The sequence below is a fragment of the Lithobates pipiens genome, unplaced genomic scaffold (assembly GCF_037356315.1).
Source record: "Lithobates pipiens isolate NorthernLeopardFrog02 unplaced genomic scaffold, aLitPip1_a1.2 Scaffold_8, whole genome shotgun sequence".
NCBI classification, from domain to species: Eukaryota; Metazoa; Chordata; class Amphibia; order Anura; family Ranidae; genus Lithobates; species Lithobates pipiens.
The window spans coordinates 522,495,080-522,519,621 of NW_027507903.1; the positions used below are offsets into that span (position 1 = coordinate 522,495,080).

Consider the following 24,542-nt stretch of genomic DNA (forward strand, 5'->3'; position numbering starts at 1 on the left):
TCTGTACCTTGTGATCACTGTAATGAGCAATCATAAACGTATACAGTAGTACTGTTTTATGTCTAAGAGCCGCCCCCCCCCCCTCTCTCTCTCACAGCGAAGGAAGGAGGAACTAATGAATGAACAGTTATTCATTAGTTCCAGAGCCATAGGATATTGTAGAAGATCCAGGGAAATGTTTCTATCTTTAGCACTGTTGTATTGTTTCCTGAATATCATTAGTTCTCATTGCTTTGAGCTCTTCTGATTGCTCAAATGTTAATTATTCCGTGCATTTTTGTCCCCGTAGTGAGGTGAATAGGAATGGCATGGTTAAACCCTGTCGCTGTTCTGGTGGAATAGGAAATGACATTTTTTAGGACACGGATTCATCCTAGTGATGAGTCACACTCAGTCTTCTTTGCGGCTTCACAAAAGACAGGATATTGCCACCTCTTACAGAGCAGAGCTTGGGTGTCTTTGCTTTGGAAGCAACAGTTGTGTTCTAGCTATAACCAAGTCTCATTTTGTTTCTGTGCACCTTCACGCACTCGAGATTTAAGTCCTGTTATCCATCGCAAGAAGCTTATTAGGATCTCAATACTAATCTGAGGATCAGTCAAGGTTCAGACATTCTCTCACTCCCAGACTGCATCTCCTACTAATAGGGAGAGATTGGCCTGTTAACCCTCTAATAGTCCGTTTGCATGCCTTTACTTGTGAAAAGCATATAAAGAATTAAAGGGCATGCTATCATGTGTGGTGTCTTAACTTCTGTAGAATCACCATGCACCTGCTGTTCTTGTGGGCAGATATCTGCATGTCTATGGTCAGCTTAAAAGAGAAGTATGGGGTTTACAAAAAACAAACCCTTATACTCACCCAGGTGTATGCAGCAATGATCCGATGCTGCGTCTGTCCCTGCACTGAGAACTGAGGGATCAATGACCACTGATCACTCAGTTCTCCCCTCCACTCAGAGAGTAGAGTGGTGATGATGGAACCCTGGTTAAAGTCTAGTACACGAGGGCAGAATGTTGGGCGGCATCGGCTGGTTCAATAGAAACCGGCTGACAATCCGTGTATTGTAGTCAGTCTGACAAAAGCCGGCCAGAGGCTGTGCTATCAGTCCAGGCAGCAGTGATCAAGACTACATGTGACTGTATACTGATTGGCAAGCTACGGTCTTGTGAATCAGCAGTGGCAATGCTGATAGCCATGCCCTCTGCAACATCATCTTTTCATCCCACTGTAGTCAAACCAGGCACGGTCTACATGACCGTGACAACTTTGCTCTGAATTCAGGAGTGGTGCAGCATCTTTACCACGCCACCACAGGAAGACGCATTAGGTGGACTTCACTGGTAGCATCAATGGGTATTTGAGGGATTTTTCACATACATTCCTTGTATGTGATGGTGTCTAGGGACTCCTGTGCATCCATCCTAATAGCTGTAAGATCCAAGGCACAGCTGCTTCCCTGATAGTCTCTGGAGGTAGAGAGTGTGATTTGGTGAGGTCACTCCTCTTCTGCTCGCTGTGCTCATTACTAGAGGCTCAGACATGAGGAAGCAAAGCCCTGCCTCTATCCAGATGGCTTCCTTAATACAGAGACTCTGTAAAACAGGTTATATTGGCAAGTCAATAACAGGAAAAAGATCAGCTGCAGCAAGACCACAGGCAATACTGGTGACGAATCATTTGTCCTCTGCCTACCTACTTTTTGGGCACTTATTCCAGATGTAATTTAATCTTCAAAATGGACCAGTGGGTAAAAATTTGAAATCTGCCATTGCTGTTATGTTTTTCAAAGAGGCAGTCATTGTAGTCCTTTCTATCTCGTGAGTAACTGTCCTGGTACATGCATGCAGACTTTTCACATTTTAGTACTACCATGCTTCAGCCAGGACCATACCGGACTAAGCAGTGAAGCAAAGATCAGTTTGATAACCCTGGAATATGCATATTATATAATCAAGTGTGCAGTGGCAACTCTCATTTCTTGGTCCCCCCAGGTTTCCAATAAATTGTAGGTACCTGGTTTTGCAGTTTGGTTAAGTCAGTTATGGCTGTTACATTTTCGTAGTACATTGGAAAAAAGGTACTATATGTATACATGAATGGATATACCTACATTAATGAGTTTGTATAGCTGGAACTCTTATTTTACCTTTTGGGTAGGAAAGGCAATTGTTAAAAACCCTGTGAGTTGTTTTTCTTTTTTTGCTGTTGTCCAGTATGGAGACACAACAGAAAGTGAGTAGACATCTCTACAAATTGAGGGGAATTCCCTTCTTGGACAAGTTGTCATTGAAACAGGATTTCCCCTCACTTTTGGTGCCAGTGATAGTGGTTAGCAGGACAAATATAGAAAAACAAAGCAAAAAAACAATATAGCTTGAATCCACCCCCCCCCCCCCCCCTTTGCAAAAATCATATAATTTTTTTGGGGGGGCGATCCCTTATTTTTGTAGGCAAGTATGACATCCCCAGCTGCCCACGGCCTCCTGGGATACTATGTCACACATCTCGGGATGCTTTGGGGCAATCTAGAACAGACTGTGATGGTGCAGTAGAGCGTCCTCGGGTTCCTGCCTATAAGAATCTGTAGGAGACTGGCAGCCCTTGATGGCATAAGGAAGATGGTGGGACCCGGCATGGGGCGGCAGCAGCAGGACAGTACTGGATTTGCTGAATGTGTGGCTATGTATTTTAAGGATAACCCAGAAAACCAGGTAAGTGGGGAAAGATAAAAGAAAATTAAGATGTGAGGTTAAGGTACTCTTTAACATTACAGGTAGGAAGTGCCTATCACTGTGACTTTCCCAGTGAAATGCTGCATATAATTGACTCTTGGAAGCTGACATTGTATAGCTTTTAGATCTGTGATAAAGGAATACCATATTGTGGGGAGGAATCATCGGTCTATTGGGAAGGTAACTCTAATGCCACGTACACACGGTTGGATTTACCTACGGGGAAATATTGGATGTGAGCTTGTTGTTGGAAAGTCCGACCGTGTGCATGCTCCATCGAACATTTTGCTGTCCGACTTTCCACCAACAAATGTTTCTTAGCAGGTTCTCAAATTTTCCGCCAACAAAACTTTGTTGTCGGAAATTCCGATCGTGTGTACACAAGTTCGTCGCACAAAAGTTCACGCATGCTCTGAATAAAGCAGAAGGAACCGCACTGGCTATTGAATTCCCCTTTTCTCAGGTCATAGTACGTGTTGTACGTCACCGCATTTCCTCGTTCGGAATTGTTGGCCAACATTTGTGTGACTGTTTGTATGCAAGACAAGTTTGAGCCAACAACCTTCGAACGAAAATCCACAGTTTTGTTGGCGGAAAGTCCGATCGTGTGTACGTGGCATTACAATGGTGTTGCATTTTATTTGCATGCCTCACGTCTGAAAATTTCCAGTTTAGTATTTAGAACTTTTGAGTTTTTATTTTTATTTTTTTTGTTTTGTTTTTTATGTGAATTTTCTGTCTATGAACACCTTGATTTTATTATTTTCTTGAGAACTGTTCCGCACAGGAGTAATGAGCAGAGGTGGGGTCCTCCTTTAGATGCATGCAATGTCCTCAGGAGCTCTTGAAATCTGTGGACTTTTTTAATATAATGTAATTTCATGGCAGCTGTGTCTTTGTGTTCTCTGGGCCAAGTGGAGAACTGGTTGAACTAGATGGACTAGTGTAGTTTTTCAACCAGACTAGCTAATTATGTAACATTTTAGCAGTCTGGCTCCAGAGGTGTCCAAGGGAGGTAGGCCACTTCCACTGTACATTATTACCACATACAGTATCTCATAAAAGTGAGTACACCCCTCACATTTGTGTAAATATTTTATTATATCTTTTCATGTGACAACATTGAAGGAATGACAGTTTGCTACAATGTAAAGTAGTGAGTGTACAGCTTTGCTGTCCCCTCCAAAATAACTCAACACACAGCCATTAATGTCTGAATCTCTGGCAACAAAAGTGAGTACACCCCTAAGTGAAAATGTCCAAATTGGGCCTAATTATCCATTTCCCTCCCTGGTGTCATGTGACTCAGTGTTACAAGGTTTCAGGTGTGAATGAGGAGCAGGTGTGTTAAATTTGGTGTTATCGCTCTCACTCTCTCATACTGGTCACTGGAAGTTCAACATGGCACCTTATGGCAAAGAACTCGACCAAAGAAGTTGAGTGCACGTGCCCAGCGTCATATCCAGAGGTTGTCTTTGGGAAATAGACGTATGAGTACTGCCAGCATTGCTGCAGATGTTGAAGGAGTGGGGGTCAGCCTGTCAGTGTTCAGATCATATGCTGCACACTGCATCAAATTGGTCTGCATGACTGTCATCCCAGAAGGAAGCCTAAAGATGATGCACAAGAAAGTCTGCAAACCTTAACCTGCTGAAGACAAGCAGGCTAAGGTCATAGATTACTGGAACCATGCCCTGTGGTCTGATGAGATCAAGGTAAACTTATTGGGTTCAGATGGTGCCAAGCGTGTGGAGTACTAACCAGGTGGGGAGAACAAAGACAGGTGTGCCTTGCCTACATTCAAGCATGGTGGTGGGAGTGCCATGATCTGGGGATGCATGAGTGCTGACGGAACTGGGGAGCTACAGTTCATTGAGGAAACAATGAATGCCAACATGTACTGTGACATACTGAAGCAGAGCATGATCCCCTCCCTTTCGGAAACTGGGCTGCAGGGCAGTATGCCAACATAACGACCCCAAACAAACCTAAAAGGTGACCACTGCCTTGCTAAAGAAGCTGAGGGTAAAGGTGATGAACTGGCCAAGCATGTCTCCAGACCTAAACCCTATTGAGCATCTGTGGGACATCCTCAAATGGAAGGTGGAGGAGTGCAAGGTCTCTAACATCCACCAGCTCCGTAATGTTGTCACGGAGTGGGGTGGAAGAGGACTCCAGTGGCAACCTGTGAAGCTCTGGTAAACTCCATGCCCACGAGGGTTAAGGCAGTGCTGGAAAATGATGGTGGCCATACAAAATATTGACATTTTGAGCCCAATGAGGACATTTTCACTTAGGAGTGTACTCACTTTTCTTGCCAGCAGTTTAGACATTAATGGCTGTACGTTATTTTTTATATTTTGAGGGGACAGCAAATTTACAATGTTATACAAGCTGTACACTCACTACTTTACATTGTAGCAAAGTGTCGTTGTGTTGTCACATGAAAAGGTATAATATAATATTTACAAAAAATGTGAGGGCGTACTCACTTTTGTGAGATACTGTATATATCTTACCTGTGGTCATAGCAACTCAGATTGTAGATGACTTTAGAATATGCTGCTTATTCACTTTTAATGTTTGTTATGAGACTTTTTAAAGGAGCTACAAGTAAACCAATAAAATAACCCCTGTTGCCCCTGCAGAGTTGGGAATAGGCCGTTCACTGTATACTGCTCACACCTAACAACTTGTATTTAAATTTTCTCCATCACTTCATTCCCTACAGTTCTTACCTTTTTGCTTCACTTGACCCTCCCTTCTAGATTGTAAGCTCCAACGAGCAGGGCCCTCTGATGACTCCTGTATTGAATTGTTTTGTAACTGTACTGTCTGTCCTCAGGTTGTAAAGTGCTGCGCAAACTGTTGGCACTATATCAATACTGAATAATAAATAATAATACTATAGTTATTTCTAAATTGTAATAGTTCCAATTTTTTCTTTCCTGCATACCTTGTGTGCTTCCTGTTTTGGATATTTATCCTGATGCAAGCAGAGAGTTTTTAAAATAATCACATGATGTACCAGTGGTCAGGGTCACTATCCTCTGATTCCTGCTGTACAAACAAATAAAGTTCTGTTTACATACCTACTGTGTTTTCGTCCCGTAGGCTATGTATGGTGCAATAACGATGCTCCTTTTTTTTTTAACAAGCCATTATTCTGACCAGTAAGGTTCTGTATACACCGGCCATTATAATGGTGTCCTTTTGTTGCCTGTGACATGCACTGAGCACTTCTGGACATCTGGGGCAGAAACTGTGCGTTGAAGTAAGTGGCGTGACACACGCAGGTGCTTGCCGCACTGCCACGCATGAAAAGTCAATGTGTCCTGCTGCATCTGGTTGTGTTTGATTCTTGGACCTGGAAGAGATTGAGGAGAAGACTGAAAAGGGGCCTAAAACTGCAGGATATACATGCCTATGTGTGTAGGACCCCTGATGATGCGTTTAGTCTTGCTCATCACCATTCATCAGACTCTAGTGCGCATGTATTATGTCTGACGCCCCAACCCACAGGTTGTCACGGAGGTCTCGGTGGTTATTTTAATTTGCAGATTATGTCATGAGAACAGGCACCACACCTTTGTTTGCTTTTCCTTTTTATTAATCTTTAACATTGAATGTAGATGATCTTTTAATTGTATGACAGAGTGGCATCAGCAGATTTCCTATTCTCTGTCGGCAATTATCTCTGTATTACTTATTGTTAGGTAACTGTGTTTGGTTTTTATATTGTTTGTTTTTGTTTTTTTTGCTAGGGGGTCCTTATTCATGATTGCATATATAGTCATGGAAAGAAAAAACACTTTACTATGCAGTTACACTGATCAAATTATACAGGTTTCCTAGAGGGCTGCATTCGTAGTTAAAGCCATGCATAACTGTTAACTGGCCTTGAGAAAAGAAATTTTGAGAGAGAGGGAGTCTTAACAGGTTAAGGATACCACGTCCCCATGTTAATGAATACAACAAAGAAAAAAGGGGCCAAAAGAGGGCTGGCCTTGTGGATGTCTAATATCCTTCTGTAGAGCCATGTACTATAAATTTACCATACTGATATTGGAAGTATGCAGCTGATCAGTTTTCAATTCATTTGTGTTTAATGGAGAAGTAATTACTCAATTCCAGTATATAGTATATACCTTTTATCTATTGAGTTGAGACTGCACCCCCCCCCCCCCCCACCCCAAAACTTGTATTTCAGCTTTTGGTATAGACTGAATAGAGTGGCCATATGACAGTCTATCATGTTGCTCAGTGACTTTGTTGGTGATCTCTCTTCACTAAGTTCCCAGGGTCTGCACGCCTGCTGTGTCCCTTCTAAAGAACTTCCGAATTCTATCTGCTGTTTAAAAGAAAAAAAAAAAAGAGGAGTGCGGAATAAAAAAAATCATTCATGATGACTTAGGTGGGTGCAGCATTGAACTGATGCTGCATCTGTCCTCAGCCACTACACTCAGTCTTCAGTGAGCTAGTGATTGACAGTCACCGGCTCTCTGCTCTGCCCATCCAGTGCTCACTGGAGTGCTGGGCTTTGGGAGCGGCTGGCTCAGCCTCTCAATGGCATGCTGACAGACTGAGCCAGCTGCTGGTCAGGCATCTGGGCAGATCCTGGCATTATTGTCAAGATCCCTGCAGATTCTAGTGATGTCAGCTGACAGAGTGGACTTTGGCCTGCTGTCGGCTGAATTTGGGTTACAGGAATGAAGTACTAAGTGCACTTCTGTGACCCATAGAAGTATGGCCAAAGTATCTTTGACCATTTCCCCTATAAATCAGTGTTGTGTGAACAGGAACAAAGGCTGGATTTGCAGCAGAAATTTTCACTATTGAAATAGCCAAGACCAATAGGAAGTCATAGGTGCCTCAGCCAACCAAGCCCCACATAGAAACTGAAATCTCACTTTTTGGTTGCTTTGCTATTACCGACAACCCAAGCCATTGGTTGTCGGGGTCTGAGGGCGCGGAGCTTATCGGAATCTGGAAGTATGGGGAACATTGTACCCTTAGAGCCGGTTCACATAGCGGGCGATGCGAGGCGACACGACTCGCCTCGCTCTCGCAAGTCGCCCCCGTTCTGTACAATGGAACCGTTCTGAGAGGAGCGACTCGAGTCGCTCCGACTCAGAAAAAAGGTTCCTGTACTACTTTTGGGCGACCTCGGGGCGACTTGCATTGACTTCTATACAGAAGTCATTTGCAAGTCGCCGCTGAGGCCGCGGCAGGTCGCGGCGAGGCAAGTCGGAGTCGCCTCGCCTCGCCTGCAGTGTGAACCGGCCCTTACCCATTCACCTAAAAAAAAAAAGTGTCAAAAATAAAACCCATTACACATTTTTAAAGTCATTTATTAAGGCAGCTCCGGTGTCTCTTCTGATCTCTTCTCCCCTCTCCAGCTCTTCTGCCTCTTCCACTGATGTCTTCCATCTCTACCAGTTCTTCTCCCCTCTCAGGGTCTTCTCCCTCTGTCTGCTGTCTTCTTCCTCTGCTGGGTCTTCTCCGCTATCTTCTCACTCTTTTGCCAGGTCTTCTCCACTGCCTGTTCATCTTCCGGTGTTGACTCAATGCTCTCTCTCACTCTAATGCTGGCTGCACGGTGTACCACTACCTGTATTGGCATGGGGTGGGGTCACCCAGATGCCCCGCCCCTTAGGACATCACCATCCCATCAGGCAGTGGGCAGTGATGTCATAAGGGGGGTGGGGCCTCCATATGACGTCATCTGGTGACCCCGTCCCATACCAATATAAGTAGTGACACACCCGGCATTAGAGTGGGAGAGAGCGTTGAGTCAACATCGGAAGAAGAACAGAGGGAGATGACAGCAGAGAAGACCCAGCAAAAGAGCAAGAAGGTAGCAGAGAAGACCCGGCAGACAAATGGAGAAGAACCGGAGGGGGGAGAAGAACCGGCAGAGGCGGAAGACGCAGAAGAGCCGGAGAGGGGAAAAGAAATGCCGGCGCTGCCTTAATAAATTACTTTAAAAACCTGTGTACTGTGTTTTTATTTGACACTTTTTTTTTTTATTTTTTTTTAGGTGAATGGGTAGGGGTTCAACATACCTGATACGTATTCACATAGGGTGGGGGGCCAAGATCTGGGGACCGACTTGTTAAAGGGGGCTTCCAGATTCCGATAAGCCCCCCCCCCCCGACCCCGACATCCAACGGCCAGGGTTGTCAGGAAGAGGCCCTTGTCCCTGTCAAGATGGGGGCAAGGTGCTCTGGGGTGGGGGGCGGGAAGCGCCCCCATGCCCCAAAGCATCCATGTTGAGGACATGCGGCCTAGTGCAGTTCAGGAGGGGGGGTGCTCGGTCATCCCACCCCCTTATCTGGCCTGCCAGGCTGGGTGGTTGGGTAAGGGTCTGGTATGTTTTTCCAGCATGGGGGGTTCCCCTTAAAATCCAGACCTAAGGGCCTAGTATGCTCCTGGCCCATGCCGTTTTTTTTTTAATTAGGCGTGGAGTTCTCCTTCAAGATCATCAGAGCACAAGTTGGATCAGTTAAGACAGCGTTCCGACTTGATCCGAGTTCAGTGGTATATTCAATGAGCTGAAGTAGGATCAAAGTCTGACCAAATAGTGCAGGGAGCATTTTCAAAGTCGGACCAGTTAAGATGGCCTCCATAGGGAAACCTTCTTTTTTTTTTTTTTTTTTTTTTACACACGCCATGCAACATGAGCTCCCAATGTTGGAGCGTTTGTCGTACCAGTGTGAACCCGGCCTTAACATAGTTGTGTTTTATTTATGTCTTTTAGAAACGAGATATACCTGTGCTCAGATCTCAATAGCTTGTCCATGCATATAATCTACCAGGTGCTAAAGGGGTGTGCAATAAAAAAAAAAATAGGGATATTTAGTTCACGCATATTGTAATCCATGTTTAAGCTGGCCGACTGTGTCAAAGTAATCCCTCTTTAGCCAGTCCTGCTCTGCTACTGAAAATGCTACTGTTGACACTATGCCAACAGGGGGCAAAAAGACACAAAATATATGCAGAGGGTTCATCCAGTATTTTTATTTATGTCTTTGTTTAACATTGCAGTAAAGTTGGGGGGGGGGGGATATTTGTTCACTATTTGGTAAGTCACATGGACATGCACTGTAGAGCCAGTAATAATGTGCTAGACTTTATTCCGATGGCTCTCTGTAACACACAGTACGGCTGAAAGAAATAGTTACTCCTCAGGAAAAGGCACAGATGTGAAGAAGCCTTTAGGTGATTTATTCTATTCTGCACGTACTTTATTGCTGGTAACAATTGTCATTGGGATTTTACATCTGTCGCTAAAGCAGGCAGTGAGGCTAAATCTGCCAATGGAAAAGACAACAATGAGGGAAAGTCCCCTCTCTGGAGAGACCTCCTCTCACCTCTGATGTCTCTAAGACAGGAAGTGAAGAAAAATGTCCTTCGGGCACAAGAAAAAAAAAAAAAATCAGTAAGTGCCGGTTCACATAGAGGCGACTCAGATCCGACTTCAAGTCGCCCCAAGTCACCTCAGGTCGCACAACATGTAGAAATCAATGTGAGTGAATGAGAGCTGTCTTAGTCGCTCCGACTTCAGAAAAGGTTCCTGTACTACTTCAATCCGACTTGTAGGCGACTGGTACCCATTGATTTCAATGGAGGTCGCCTCCAAGTAGGATCTCCGTCTATACAGAGGCGACTCTCAGAGAATTATCAGCTCTCAAAAGGAGTCCCCCCCCCTGAGAGTTCATTCTCTGATTGGCCACGGCAAGTCGCCTGGCCTGGGGCGACTTAAAGTAGTGTTGTAAGTCGTGTCCAAGTCACGTCAAGTCACATCAAGTCACGTCCAAGTTGCCTCCAAAAGTCGTGTTGCCCCTGTGTGAACCGAGCCTTAAAGACAGCTTCTCTTACAAGCCACTTCTTGGGAAATAAACATCCAGGCAAAATAGTCCATAATGTAAGCATGTGCCTAATGCTGCAGAATGTCTGGCTTAGAACAGTATACACCGTCCAGACCCTTTAGTATATGTGCTGCTCATTCCTAAGTGTGTCTCAGTCTAGACTCCTCCCTTCATTCCAAGTACCCTCTAAAGCAGCCTTTCTCAACCTTTTCAATGCAGAGGAACTCACCTCCTCATAGAAGGTTAATAGATTGGTTTGGCAAGAATGATTCTTCATGAATCCATGCTCATTACTGCTAATGATGCCGATCTCATTACTAAAATCTTGTATATAGTCCATTATCCCCTTCAAGAGCTTTCGTACTATTGATGTTAGGCTAACTGGTCTGTAATTCCCAGCGTTGTATTTTGAGCCCTTTTTAGATATTGGTGCTACATTGGTTTTTCTCCAGTCAGCTGGTACCATTCCAGTTAGTAGACTGTTAGTAAAAATTAGGAACAATGGTACACTAGTGTGTACAGTAAGTGGACAAATAAGCAATGTGATGTAGTTGGTGTATTTTACACCTGGGGTGTTCTATATGACAAAATAATTTTCAGTAATAATTTAAAATGAATGTAATATTAACAGTTGGAACATAAATACAGACAAAAGAAAATTGTAGCGTGACACAAATTGGTCAGTGCTCATGGAACCCTCAGCATCGTTTGGAGAGTCTATGCTAATCAGTGGCACAGTTGTATATCTTTAACAAATAAACTAGCCTAGCCTGTTATGTTTGCAGTTTTTGTTTTTATATGTGTGCGGTGAAGAAGCTTTTTCTTGTAGCGTATGAGGAACAGTTAGAACCCTGTCGGGTTTTTATTGCTGTCTGTATTTCCTCTGGGTAGATTCACTTTATTTGTCCTGGTGACCATTGTCACTGAGACAGAAAGGGACGGGATTTCCAAATTTTTACAACTGCTGCCAGAACGGAAGGTTATTAGAACTCTATACAACATGACTTAGGCGGCAGGAAAAATTATAGGGTTCTAACTATTACCTACTTTATCTAAAATTAAAAAAAACAAAAATGTTTTGGCTATAGATACACTGTAGTATCTTTCTAATTATGTATGAAAATTGGACCAGCAACATTTTATATTTAGTCATTGTAGGTTCTGCTATGCTTTTCTATATAGTGGTTTAATGTGTTTCTCACAGTGCTAGCCTATTATTCCGCCAACTCCTAGAAGACAATGCACTCCCTGCGTGGCTGATAATTTTATCTTAAAAGTTGTTGAGAGAGATAGAGAATGACAGAGCAATTGCAATGAGCCACATAATGCTCTCACAATAGCTAATCTAAGAAAAACACTGAAATACAATATCAGCCTATGGGCTTATTTAAAATATGCTACACTTTCCATCTAACGTATTTCACCTTCATTTTTTTTTTTTTTTTTTATCCTTCCAGGTACCCTTGAAGGCCGTCCGTACAAAACTTGTCACTCTGGATGTTCAGGGTGGCAGACCCATCGCTTTGACCCCTGAAGCCTCATCTCCCTAACCCAGGTGCAGTGTTCATCCCTTCAGCCGGGCTGAGCCGAGGCTGTAGATAGAAGTGGACAGTGTTCCAGCAATGGGCATTGGTCGGAACCCCTCATCTAAGGCAATGGAATCCACAAACTCAACCGACGGGAAGTATGAGGAGGAGACGAAGCATACAACCTTTTTCACCATGCCAGTAAGCCAAAAAAATGCTATGTCTAATCTATATAACTATTGCTCATCTGGGCTAAAAAAAAATTAAGTGATACTTTAGTCCTATATTGGTAATGCTAACCTTACAATTCTAGTACTAAGTTGTTTAGTCTAATAAAAAAAAGTCAGTGGTGTGTGATTATTACATTTCAACAAAGTGTCCTGTATGTTTTATACGTTAGTACATTCTGTACCTGCTCAGGTCTGCAACATATGTGCAGCACTGACAAATTCAGTATGGACAACTGCACACATACAATCGGACCAGCATTCTCTGTATTTATAGATATTTAACTCTGTGTAGGCATTCACCTGGAAAAAGTGTTTCAGAATAAAAGTATAACCATTATGCTAGCCAAACACAGTACAGTCCTTTAAAGGAGTTGTAAACGCAGAAGATTTTTTTTATCTTAATGCATTCTATGCATTAAGATAAAAAGCCTTCTGTGTACAGCACACACCCCCCCCCAGCACCCCCTAATACTTACCTGAGGTCCCTCTGTCCAGCGATGTCCACCACTGTCTCCCTCCTGATTGGCTGAAACACAGCGGCGGCTGTCAATCAAAGTCAGCTAACCAATTGGCTGTCAATTAATGTCCACTAGCCAATCAGGGGAGAAAGGAGGCTGGGTCGGTTGTTGCTCCATGTCTGAATGGACACAGAGAGCTGTGACTCTGCTCGGGTGCCCCCATAGCAAGCTGCTTGCTGTAGGGGCACTCGGCTGGAGGGAGGAGCCAGGATCACAGATAAGGGACCCGATAAGAGGAGGTTCGAGGCTTCTCTGTGCAAATCCGCTGCACAGAGGAGGTAAGCATAACGTTTGTTATATTTATGGGGGGAAAAAAACAAGACTTTACAGTCGCACTACATTTTTTTGTCCTGAAGCAAAATCCGAAGTAGCTTAGCCAGTTTTACACTAGTCTGGACATATCTTTATGAGAATGTTGAATTGGACTATAACTATATTTCTAAGTATAACCAGTGAATGGTGTTGTGGCAGGTGTATTATATAGAGTTACACACCCTTTCTTGTTATGGGACTGTTTCTTATAAACCGCACAGGAAATAACTAATTTATCTATTCATTATCACTTTTTATAGGCCTCTAAACACTGCACAAAGAGTTGCTTTATTGTAAGTTGTAGATGCTGTTGTGTGACTTATCTCCAGGAATTAATCTTGGCTGATAAGGACATTTATTACTGAACTATTGCTAAAGGTTAGTGGTTTTGCTTTTGAAGTTGATAGAGTGGTTAATTAATCTACCTATAAATAGGTTAGAGGTAGGTTGAGGTGTAGGTGTGATTTGACCTCCCCCAGGCATCTGAGTTCCTCAGGTAGTCAATCTGCTTCAAAGGGTGGACGTCTGTCCCTAACCTCGGCTCCTTTCAGCCTGTCATTCAGATTTACAGACTTAGTGGCTGGCAGTGATAGAAACACTTAGGATCCCAGGTGCTGGCTTTAACAGTATACTTGCCACAGGAATCTGCAGGAGGACTCTCTTGCCCATGTGAATGGACGGCACAGTAGTGTAGTGGGTAGCACTTTCGCCTAGCAGTAAGAAGGGTCGCTGGTTCCAATCCCAACCACGACACTACCTGCCTGGTGTTTGCATGTTCTCCCTGTGCCTGCGTAAGTTTCCTCCGGGTACTCCGGTTTCCTCCCACACTCCAAAGACATGCAGGTAGGTTAATTGGATCCTGTCTAAATTGTCCCTAGTATGTATGAATGTGAGTTAGGGACCTTAGATTGTAAGCTCCTTGAGGGTAGGGACTGATGTGAATGTACAATCTATATGTAAAGCGCTGCATAAATTGATGGCGCTATATAAGTAACTGAAATAAATAAATAAAAGTATAGCAATAAGGCCTCATGCACACGAGACGCAGTTAAACGCGCGTTCAGATGCAGTTGGACAGTTTTTTCAACTGCCCCTGAACTCATTCAATGTTATCCTATGTGTCCATGCACACAGTCTCGTTTTTTTCCGTTTTTATGCAGTTGTGTTTAATCTCGTTTTTCCAGAAGCAAAAAAATGCGTTCAGAAGCAAAAATTTCCACGTTTCAGACGCAAAACGCGGCAAAACGCCGCTACCGCGTTTAGCCGCGTTTGCGTTTATATGCGTTTTTAAAGGTGACCTTTTTTTTTACATTAAAAATCTCAAAAATGATTGCAAATGATGAAAAACCATTAGAAAAATATTTTAAACAATTGCAATTGCAAGTGGACAATCCACAACTTGTGGCAAGTGACATGGCAGGTGGCAAGTGACGTGGCAAGTGACCTGGCAGGTGACGCGGCAAGTGACCTGGCAGGTGACGCGGCAAGTGACCTGGCAGGTGACGTGGCAAGTGGAAAATCAACAACTTGTGGCAGGTGACTGGCATGTGACGTGGCAAGTGGACAATCCATAACTTGTGGCAGGTGACGTGGCAAGTGACGTGGCAAGTGGACAATCCACTTGTGGCAGGGGACTGGCAAGTGGACAATCCACTTGTGGCAGGGGATGTGGCAAGTGACGTGGCGAGTGGACAATCCACAACTTGTGGCAGGTGATGTGGCAAGTGGACAATCCACTTGTGGCAGGTGACGTGGCAGGGGACGTGGCAAGGGACGTGGCAAGTGGACAATCCACAACTTGTGGCAGGTGACCTGGCAGGTGACGTGGAAAGTGATGTGGCAAGTGGACAATTCACAACTTGTGGCAGGTGATGTGGCTGGTGACGTGGCAAGTGGACAATCCACATCTTGTGGCAGGTGACGTGGCAGGTGACGTGGAAAGTGGTGTGGCAAGTGGACAATCCACAACTTGTGGCAGGTGATGTGGCTGGTGATGTGGCAAGTGGACAATCCACAACTTGTGGCAGGTGGCATGGCAGGTGACGTGGAAAGTGGACAATCCACATCTTGTGGCAAGTGACGTGGCAGGTGATGTGGCAAGTAGACAATCCACAACTTGTGGCAGGTGATGTGGCAAGTGACGTGGCAGGTGATGTGGCAAGTCACGTGGCAAGTGGACAATCCACAACTTGTGGCAGGTGATGTGGCTGGTGACGTGGCAAGTGGACAATCCACAGCTTGTGGCAGGTGATGTGGCAAGTGGACAATCCACAACTTGTGGCAGGTGATGTGGCAAGTGATGTGGCAAGTGGACAATCCACTTGTGGCAGGTGACGTGGCAGGGGACGTGGCAAGGGACGTGGCAAGTGGACAATCCACAACTTGTGGCAGGTGACGTGGCAGGTGACGTGGAAAGTGATGTGGGAAGTGGACAATCCACAACTTGTGGCAGGTGATGTGGCTGGTGACGTGGCAAGTGGACAATCCACATCTTGTGGCAGGTGACGTGGCAGGTGACATGGAAAGTGGTGTGGCAGGTGGACAATCCCCAACTTGTGGCAGGTGATGTGGCTGGTGACGTGGCCAGTGGACAATCCACAACTTGTGGCAGGTGGCATGGCAGGTGACGTGGAAAGTGGACAATCCACATCTTGTGGCAAGTGACGTGGCAGGTGATGTGGCAAGTGACATGGCAAGTAGACAATCCATAACTTGTGGCAGGTGATGTGGCAAGTGACGTGGCAGGTGATGTGGCAAGTGACGTGGCAAGTGGACAATCCACAACTTGTGGCAGGTGATGTGGCTGGTGACGTGGCAAGTGGACAATCCACAGCTTGTGGCAGGTGGCATGGCAGATGACGTGGAAAGTGGACAATCCACATCTCGTGGCAAGTGACGTGGCAGGTGATGTGGCAAGCGACGTGGCTGGTGATGTGACAAGTGGACAATCCACATCTTGTGGCAAGTGACGTGGCAGCTGACGTGGCAAGTGACGTGGCAAGTGGACAATCCAAAACTTGTGGCAGGTGACGTGGCAAGTGACGTGGCAGGTGATGTGGCAAGTGGACAATCCACAGCTTGTGGCAAGTGACATGGCAGGTGGCAAGTGATGTGGCAAGTGGACAATCCACAACTTGTGACAGGTGACGTGGCAAGTGATGTGGCAGGTGATGTGGCAAGTCACGTGGCAAGTGGAAATCCACAACTTGTGGCAGGGGATGTGGCTGGTGACGTGGCAAGTGGACAATCCACAACTTGTGGCAGGTGGCATGGCAGGTGACATGGAAAGTGGACAATCCACATCTTGTGGCAAGTGACATGGCAGGTGATGTGGCAAGTGGACAATCCACAACTTGTGGCGGGTGATGTGGCAAGTGACGTGGCAGGTGATGTGGACAATCCCCAACTTGTGGCAGGTGACGTGGCAAGTGGACAATCCACAACTTGTGGCAGGTGACGTGGCAAGTGGACAATCCACAACTTGTGGCAGGTGACGTGGCAGGTGATGTGGCAAGTGACGTGTCAAGTAGACAATCCACAACTTGTGGCAGGTGATGTGGCAAGTGACGTGGCAGGTGATGTGGCAAGTGACGTGGCAAGTGGACAATCCACAACTTGTGGCAGGTGATGTGGCTGGTGACGTGGCAAGTGGACAATCCACAGCTTGTGGCAGGTGGCATGGCAGATGACGTGGAAAGTGGACAATCCACATCTCGTGGCAAGTGACGTGGCAGGTGATGTGGCAAGTGACGTGGCAAGTGGACAATCCACAACTTGTGGCAGGTGATGTGGCAAGTGGACAATCCCCAACTTGTGGCAAGTGACGTGGCAAGTGGACAATCCAAAACTTGTGGCAGGTGACGTGGCAAGTGACGTGGCAGGTGATGTGGCAAGTCACGTGGCAAGTGGACAATCCACAACTTGTGGCAGATGACGTGGCAAGTGACGTGGCAAGTGACATGGCAAGTGGACAATCCACAACTTGTGGCAGGTGCCGTGGCAAGTGACACGCTAAATACAAGTACACTGCAGCTCTCACAGCTGCTGCTACTCACTCTGGTCTCACAAAATTGCTGAAATAGTTAATAATACTGTTTTTTTGAGCTGGGGAGGGTCTATGATGTTAGCTTAACTAAACGCTTCTAGACGCAAACGCAGTAAAACGCCGCTAAATCGCGGTAAAAATCGTGGCAAAACGCGCGTTTCTAAACGCCGGTTTCAACATGTGTCCAGCAGCGTTTGCATCTGCGTCTCGTGTGCATGAAGCCTTAATGTAAGAAGTCCATTCTAGGATACAGCAGAAATATTTATCTCTCATAAACACAGGTCGTGGAATAGGGCCCTATCTGACATTTGTGCCCAAAAAAGCATGTAAATCAAAATGCACTGACATTCATGGAGTAGTTTCCTTCTCTTTGTGCATTGTCGTACCTAAATGAATGCAAGCAGGAGCATCTTTGGCAATGAAGTCTAATCCCACAGTGCCTCTGGGTGCACACTAGAGAGCTCTGTCAGATGACGGAGTAGGAGAATAGGAGTGCATTCACACTGTTCAGTTAAACAGTGCCAGAGCCCCCCTTCCCAATTCCCGGCTGGTCTGAACTCACCCTGGACTATAGGCAAGTGTTCCCTGGCAGAGGTGATGATATAAGTGTGCCTATCAGACCACAATAATCCCTTACCTTTGCTCGGCCAGTAACAGAGAGTTTAGTTCTTTGGCATGGTTTGCACCGACACTGAGGCGAACTGCATCAAACTACAAGTGAGCCGTGCCAGGGACCACCTCTAAACAAACCAACCTGAGTAGAGGGAGCGTGCCCAGGCTCAGTTAAAAATGCCAGCATGAGTGCACCCCTTAACCTGTGACTGCCTGTGTAAAAAAAATGTGCAACGACAAAAAGGTGGGCTTTAAACCATAAATCCACTTTTCTGAAAAAATAAATAATAATAATTGAAAAAAAAATTTGCAGGTAAAAATTGCTCATTTTTTTTTTTTTTTTAGGAGTCTGTAAAGCACCCATTATCAGCAGATTATGGGTGCAATCTCAGGCTCTTGCAGACTGTCAGTGTATCTGTCTGCTTGTACCTCATACAGACAGGCATTACACGACAGGAAGAGTCAATGAACAGCACCCTGGTAGTTCATTGAGTACTACAAGCTGCCACAAAGACTGTCAGTACTTGTAGTTTATTCATTTACAGGACTCTGTGAATGAATGACATGACCGTGTGGGTGGAGAAGGTCCCTGAACCTGCTGTCACAATGAGGGGGGGGGGTGTCGATCGGCAAGAGGTTGCAGAAGTGGGAACATATTTAGCCTATCCTCACACGCCACGCATACGTGTTAATGAGTGGCCAGTGTTTGTGTTGAGCGCATGCTCCCAGCACCGGGATCGAGCTATCAGCTCTTAGGCCGGACTAGAAATTGTTAGCCAAGGAGACTGACTCAGTTACAGTGATCACGATTGCTGGCCAGGAAGAAGTTAAAGGGCTATATAACTTAACGCAGATAAAGTTGTATTATGTAAAACACCTACTAACCATCTCCCCTATGTACTGTATATAACAAAAACAATTCTTGAGAAATTTCACGTGTGTGACTTTCCTTTGAATGCTGAATGAGAGTGTCCAATATGACAGTTGTTTGGCTTCCACTATTGTCTAGGGTGGAGGTCAACTATGTTTGAAAATTTCCTTATATCATTATTAAAAGTATGGTATATCCCAGGGATATGCAATTAGCGGACCTCCAGCTGTTGCAAAACTACAAGTCCCATCATGCCTCTGCCTCTGAGTGTCATGCTTGTGGCTGTCAGAGTCTTGCTATGCCTCATGGGACTTGTAGTTCTGCAACAGCTGGAGGTCCGCTATTTGCATACCCCTGGTATATGCTGTTCATCCAGAATGTCAAGAACACATTAATGTGTCTACAGTAAATGTTTAGTGGTCCTCAAGAAACCAGAGCATGCACTTCTGCTGACACTAAAAAAAAGTCTTGAAAAATGTGAGCACCAGCTGTAATTTTGTAGGATTACATTTGGCAGTACTGTGCCCTACCAACACACGTCACTGTATCAGATGTGTGATCCCATAAGTACTGTTTATATTGTAATTTGAGTTAAACAATTAATACTGTTGGTAAGATATGTCCGTGTGATGCAATACAATCTGTCCTGTTGTGAACATAAAAGCACAGGTGTGTTTTGTGACATTATCAGTTTCAGTGGAGGTATTAATGTTATGTTGCATAATAGATCAGTAATCAAGGGGTGCAATTAACAGTTGTACAAGCCCAAACCAAAGCCAGCCATAGATGACACAATTTTCTTTCCTGTCACTACAGGTTGCAGGAAAGAAAATCACTTGATTCCTCCATCAACGCTGTCAGTGTTGATGGGGGAATGCCTCCCATGAATACAATATAGGAGGCATTCAATATGGGAGGGGGAATGCCTCCCATATTGTATTCACACACAGTGATTATTGCTAGAGGCTATCACATCCTAGAAATTCCACATGTTGGATGTACTCAAATCGATCGATGGGCTACTTGGGTACAATCAGCCTGCTGCCTATACATGGTTTCGAATCCCAGCTTTACACCACTCTTCTAAACATAAACAGTGTAGATTCTGATAAAAAAAAAGGGACACAAGCCCTTTTAGGATAGGTTATCTGTTCTGCTGTGTTTGTGACAGGCAACACAGAGAACATAAGAGCAGGAGCTGCATGCTCTGATCCCTCTGCTGTCCTGAACCCGGTCTATCTGCAATCTAACGTGGCACCCGCCAGTACCGACAGCAAGAAGTTTATTTAATTCCCCAGAATTAGGGCTGTGGAAATTAAAGATCAATTCCTTGATTAATCGATTAATTTTTTTGATTGATCAAAATTCTTTTGATCGGTACTCGCCTCTTCACTGGCTTCCGGGTCTTCAGGGAGTTCTGTTGGAGATCCGGTGATGTCACGGACATCAACGTCACTGGACTCCTCCCCCCTTCCCCTGCCTCCATCTGCTAACGAAGGGAAGGTGGGAGGCGTCCGGTGATGTTGAAGTTCTGATTAAATGTAACGCATATGGGGGGAGGAGCTATGCATGATGTCACCCGCTGCTGCCCTACGGAACTAACACAATTGTCGGCTTTACATGCTGTGTTTTTTATCATCTCTATGTGAGTAGTTTGTGTTTGAACACAAAAATTAAATCTTATACTTAAGCGGTGAGCACTTAGATCTTTTCTTTCTACACATGACCTGGCGTCCTTGCTGAGATCTAAGGAGATGTGAGAGAAGTTTATGGTCGGTGACTGTTAACCCTTTTGATACCCGCTTGCATGATCACCTGTTTGCACAGGGGTCCATGCCATAAGGTGAGAGTGATTAGTTAGACCGGAGGTGGAGGGATTGTCGTACTACTGTGGAAAAAAAATTACTTACATCAGTGCTACAGTTTGAATTTAAAATGTATTTGTGTGAACTGTGAAGTTAAGTCAGGAATTGTGGAAACTAACTAGTGTCGGGTGATTGTATATAGTGTATACCACATTTACCACTGACTAATGCGGAGTTGCAATGCAAGGAGATCAGCTAAAAGTAGTTGGATCTGTATGTGCGTTATAATTAATTGAAATTAGTCAATTCATCGATTAAAAAAAAATAGATTAATTGAACACGAAAATTTTAATCAGTAACAGCCCTACCCAGAATGTGTTCGTAAGGAACATGGCAACTTTAAGGAGCCAGTCGCTCGCTTTTTCAAAATTTTAAAGCAGAGCTGTAGTCATTGTTTGGTTTATTAAAAGTCAGCAGCTACAAACACTGTAGCTGCTGACTTTTAATAAACCAAACAATGACTACAGCTCTGCTTTAAAATTTTGAAAAAGCGAGCGACTGGCTCCTTAAAGTTGCCATGTTCCTTACGAACACATTCTGGGTAGGGCTGTTACTGATTAAAATTTTCGTGTTCAATTAATCTATTTTTTTTTAATCGATGAATTGACTAATTTCAATTAATTATAACGCACATACAGATCCAACTACTTTTAGCTGATCTCCTTGCATTGCAACTCCGCATTAGTCAGTGGTAAATGTGGTATACACTATATACAATCACCCGACACTAGTTAGTTTCCACAATTCCTGACTTAACTTTTAATAGGCACACACTTACCTGTCCCACGATCCAGCGATGTGATCACCCGAGTACGGCAGTCTTCTGGGACTTGTGACGAGTCGCAAAAGATTGCAGGGAGGGAGGGGCAGATGAGACGTTACGGTCGGATCACCTAGGCGATCCAAGCAGAAGAGTGGGTACCTGTCAAAAACGGAACCCCTTCTGTTTTTTTTTTTTTTTTAAAGGATTGAATTGGAGGTAGGCGGGTGTAAATGGACATGAGTCCGTTTTATATCTGCCGCTCCATAGTGGTGAATGGAGGGTTCGATTGGGTCAGACCGATTGTGTGAAAAAGGCTTAAGGCTGCTTCACACCTATGCACCTATGGTCACACCTAGTGCACCTATGGTTTTCCTGCTCATTAGCTGCACTTCGCCATAGACTTCTATTATATCCTGCAGGTGTGGCACACTTCCTGTAAGCACACCAAACCTGCAGGTAATAACAGAAGTCTATGGCTCAGTGCAGGTAACCCACAGGTGTACTGAGCTGCACCTGCGGATCAGTTTGAAAGCAGCCCAGTAACCACTGCAGAAGAGATGTCCATATATACACTGTGATTTTCGTAATATACTTACCTTTAATAACCGTCTTCCATTCAGGTATCGCCGACTGTTGCTGTCCCAAGCAGAGTGCATTTGGTATCACTCCGCCTGTGACAGGAGTTGCCGCTATACAGGAAGCATTGGCTTATGCGGTTCTGCTCCACAGCCGCTTGCTTTCTCTATCGCTGGCTTCATTCAGAACACTGATGCTTTGGGATGGCGAGTCAGCAACCTGTGATCTGGGCTTGCCAACCTGCCATCCTAAAGCAGGCCACATCAGAGGGCTCCACAGGCGTCTGGTTGGGCACCCCTGTCATATAGTGTCATATAGTGTGGACACATCAAAGCTTTTTTATTTCTAGCAAGGGAGACTTTTACAGAAGAAATACAGCATCTGTCACGACCCTGTCTAGAATACACTCCATTCAGACGTGTTCTCTCAGCAGGCCGATGGGAAGCAGCTTATCCATTGTTACTTAGCATGCATTTGTAATTGGCTTATCATTTCATGGAGGTCTAGTCCCTGGCCAGTACCTCAAGCCTTACTAATGATGGCAAACATTCACATGAATTGGAAGTAGCTTGTTTTATATTAGTGTGAGACCTTGGTGTCAGTCCAGTATCAGTCATTATAAGTTGTACTGTGGCGTACAGAACTCTTCCCTCCATCTAAAATGCTTTGATTCATGCAGGGAACCTTTCCTGGCCGTGTATGAGCTCACATTGTACCGGAGACATGGCCTTTCCTTAATCTGATAGAAGGTTATCTAAGCTTGCTTGTTACACACAGACATAGATATCTGAAAAACTATTTTAATAGAACTCTTAATTATCTGCAGCATGCCCTAGATCTGCTGCTTTTATCCAACTGTCTGGTTTCCATGGTAACATCCTCGTTGCCGCTCATTAAAGTAGATTCTTTATGGTTTGGGGAGAACATTCCTCACTCCTCCACTCCCAGCTCAGCCCTTGTCCCACCTACTTATATCCCAAATTGTGACATTATACAGCTGTTGTCAACATGCAGAAACTGCTGCTTTAAGGCATAAGAAAATATAAAAAAAAAAACAGTTTCTAAAACTTTATACTTCCCAGATCACTTTTTTCTGTGTTTAAATGTACCTGCATTTAGAAGCCTATAGCATATCTAATCTACTTCTGGAAGCAAAGATTTCTGTTTTCTCTGAGTGCAAGTAACATGAATGTACCTTAAGGGCTCTTTCACACAGGTGGACTCCACCAGCGGGGGGATTTGTGCGGTGAGCAGGCAGATGACAGGTCCGTGTCTGCTAATGCAGAGCAGATACGGACACAGCCCGCTCTCCTCTATGGGCAATCATATGTAAATGCACTGCCTGTCCATTTACATCCGACTGCCATCTGATCCACCAGATGGATGGGGAATAAATTCAATAATCTGTCTTTTTTTATCGGATTAGACTGGATGTCGGTGGGGAGCGGGGGGTAAACGGACACCTACCTTATTACATCCACTGATCCATAGAGGGCAGTGGATGGTCCTATCGAGCTGCCTAAAAAATTTACAGGTGGACCCAATCGGTCTGCATTTGTGAAAGGGCCCTACATGCAGGTAAACACACAGTGCAAATTATATCATCACTGCCAGTGTAAAAGAGGCCCAAAATTTGTTGATGAAAGAAAACAATGTTGCCAGGGCACAGAATAAATAATATGTAAGCACAAATGTTCTAGAAAACCATTCTCACATCAAAGTATGCTGTGTACTGTTTAAAGTACAGAAGGGGGATCGTGCAGGCAATTACTAGGAGAGCCAAAACCCCTGGATCAGTAAGTCTCGATGTGAGCACTGGACCTGACAAACTGGGTAACTACCAGTGGTGTCCATGACCTTTCTGCGTGGAGCTCATTGTCAGCAATCCAGCATTGGAGATGTGGGCGGCAGCTATGCGTTTTAGGGACTTCGCCCTCTTTGTCAAGCATGCCTAATTGGAAAGGGACCTAGCCTATATTCACAGTATGAGCGAAGAGTGGGATGAGACAGATGCCATAGGGACTTATTGGGGTGGGGTGGGGGGGGGGGTTGGGTGGTGGACCTACAAGAGCCAGCACATCTAACAACCGGTGCAAATAACAGAATATTAACAATTGCTAAAATGATAAAAACAGATATGGATGAATAAAATAAAATCTAACCTATGTGATCTCTATTATTAGTTTGGCTCATAACAATTACCATAGATATATTATTAAATATGCTAAAAATAAGATGATTCTGCAATATAAATTCATAAATATAAATACATGTGTTTATAGTACAAGCTGATAAATATTACTATAAAACACGTGGGAGCGCATGAATATGTATGATATGATAGTAATATATGTAATATAAAGACAAGATCTTGTAGTAAAATGATATCATTGAAACAACATCCATAAAATGAAAATAAATAGGTGAACACAAATAAGTACTGGCACTAAATTATAATGTAATGGAGATCTCAAGTTATTCAATCAGGCCTGTCTGGGCTAGTGTGCTAAGGCTGAAAATCCAAAAGGTTTCACGTCTACACAGTTTTTGAAATTTCTCAGCAAATGGGGGACCATTGAGGATAGATAAATACAAACCCTGAGACCCTTAGTAAATTT

The 24,542-nt window shown here is 44.4% G+C and overlaps 1 protein-coding gene across 3 annotated transcripts in view; it reads left to right on the plus strand.

Moving 5' to 3' along the window:
- The window catches only part of SLC23A2 (solute carrier family 23 member 2), a 246,869-nt gene that overhangs the window by 95,711 nt on the left and 126,616 nt on the right, over positions 1 to 24,542 (plus strand). For all 3 annotated transcript variants that reach the window (XM_077469482.1, XM_077469484.1, XM_077469483.1), the window contains one exon: positions 12,064 to 12,333. In XM_077469482.1, coding sequence (XP_077325608.1) covers positions 12,229 to 12,333 — 105 coding nt within the window. In that variant the 5' untranslated portion in view covers positions 12,064 to 12,228. The remainder of the gene's footprint in view (positions 1 to 12,063; positions 12,334 to 24,542) is intronic.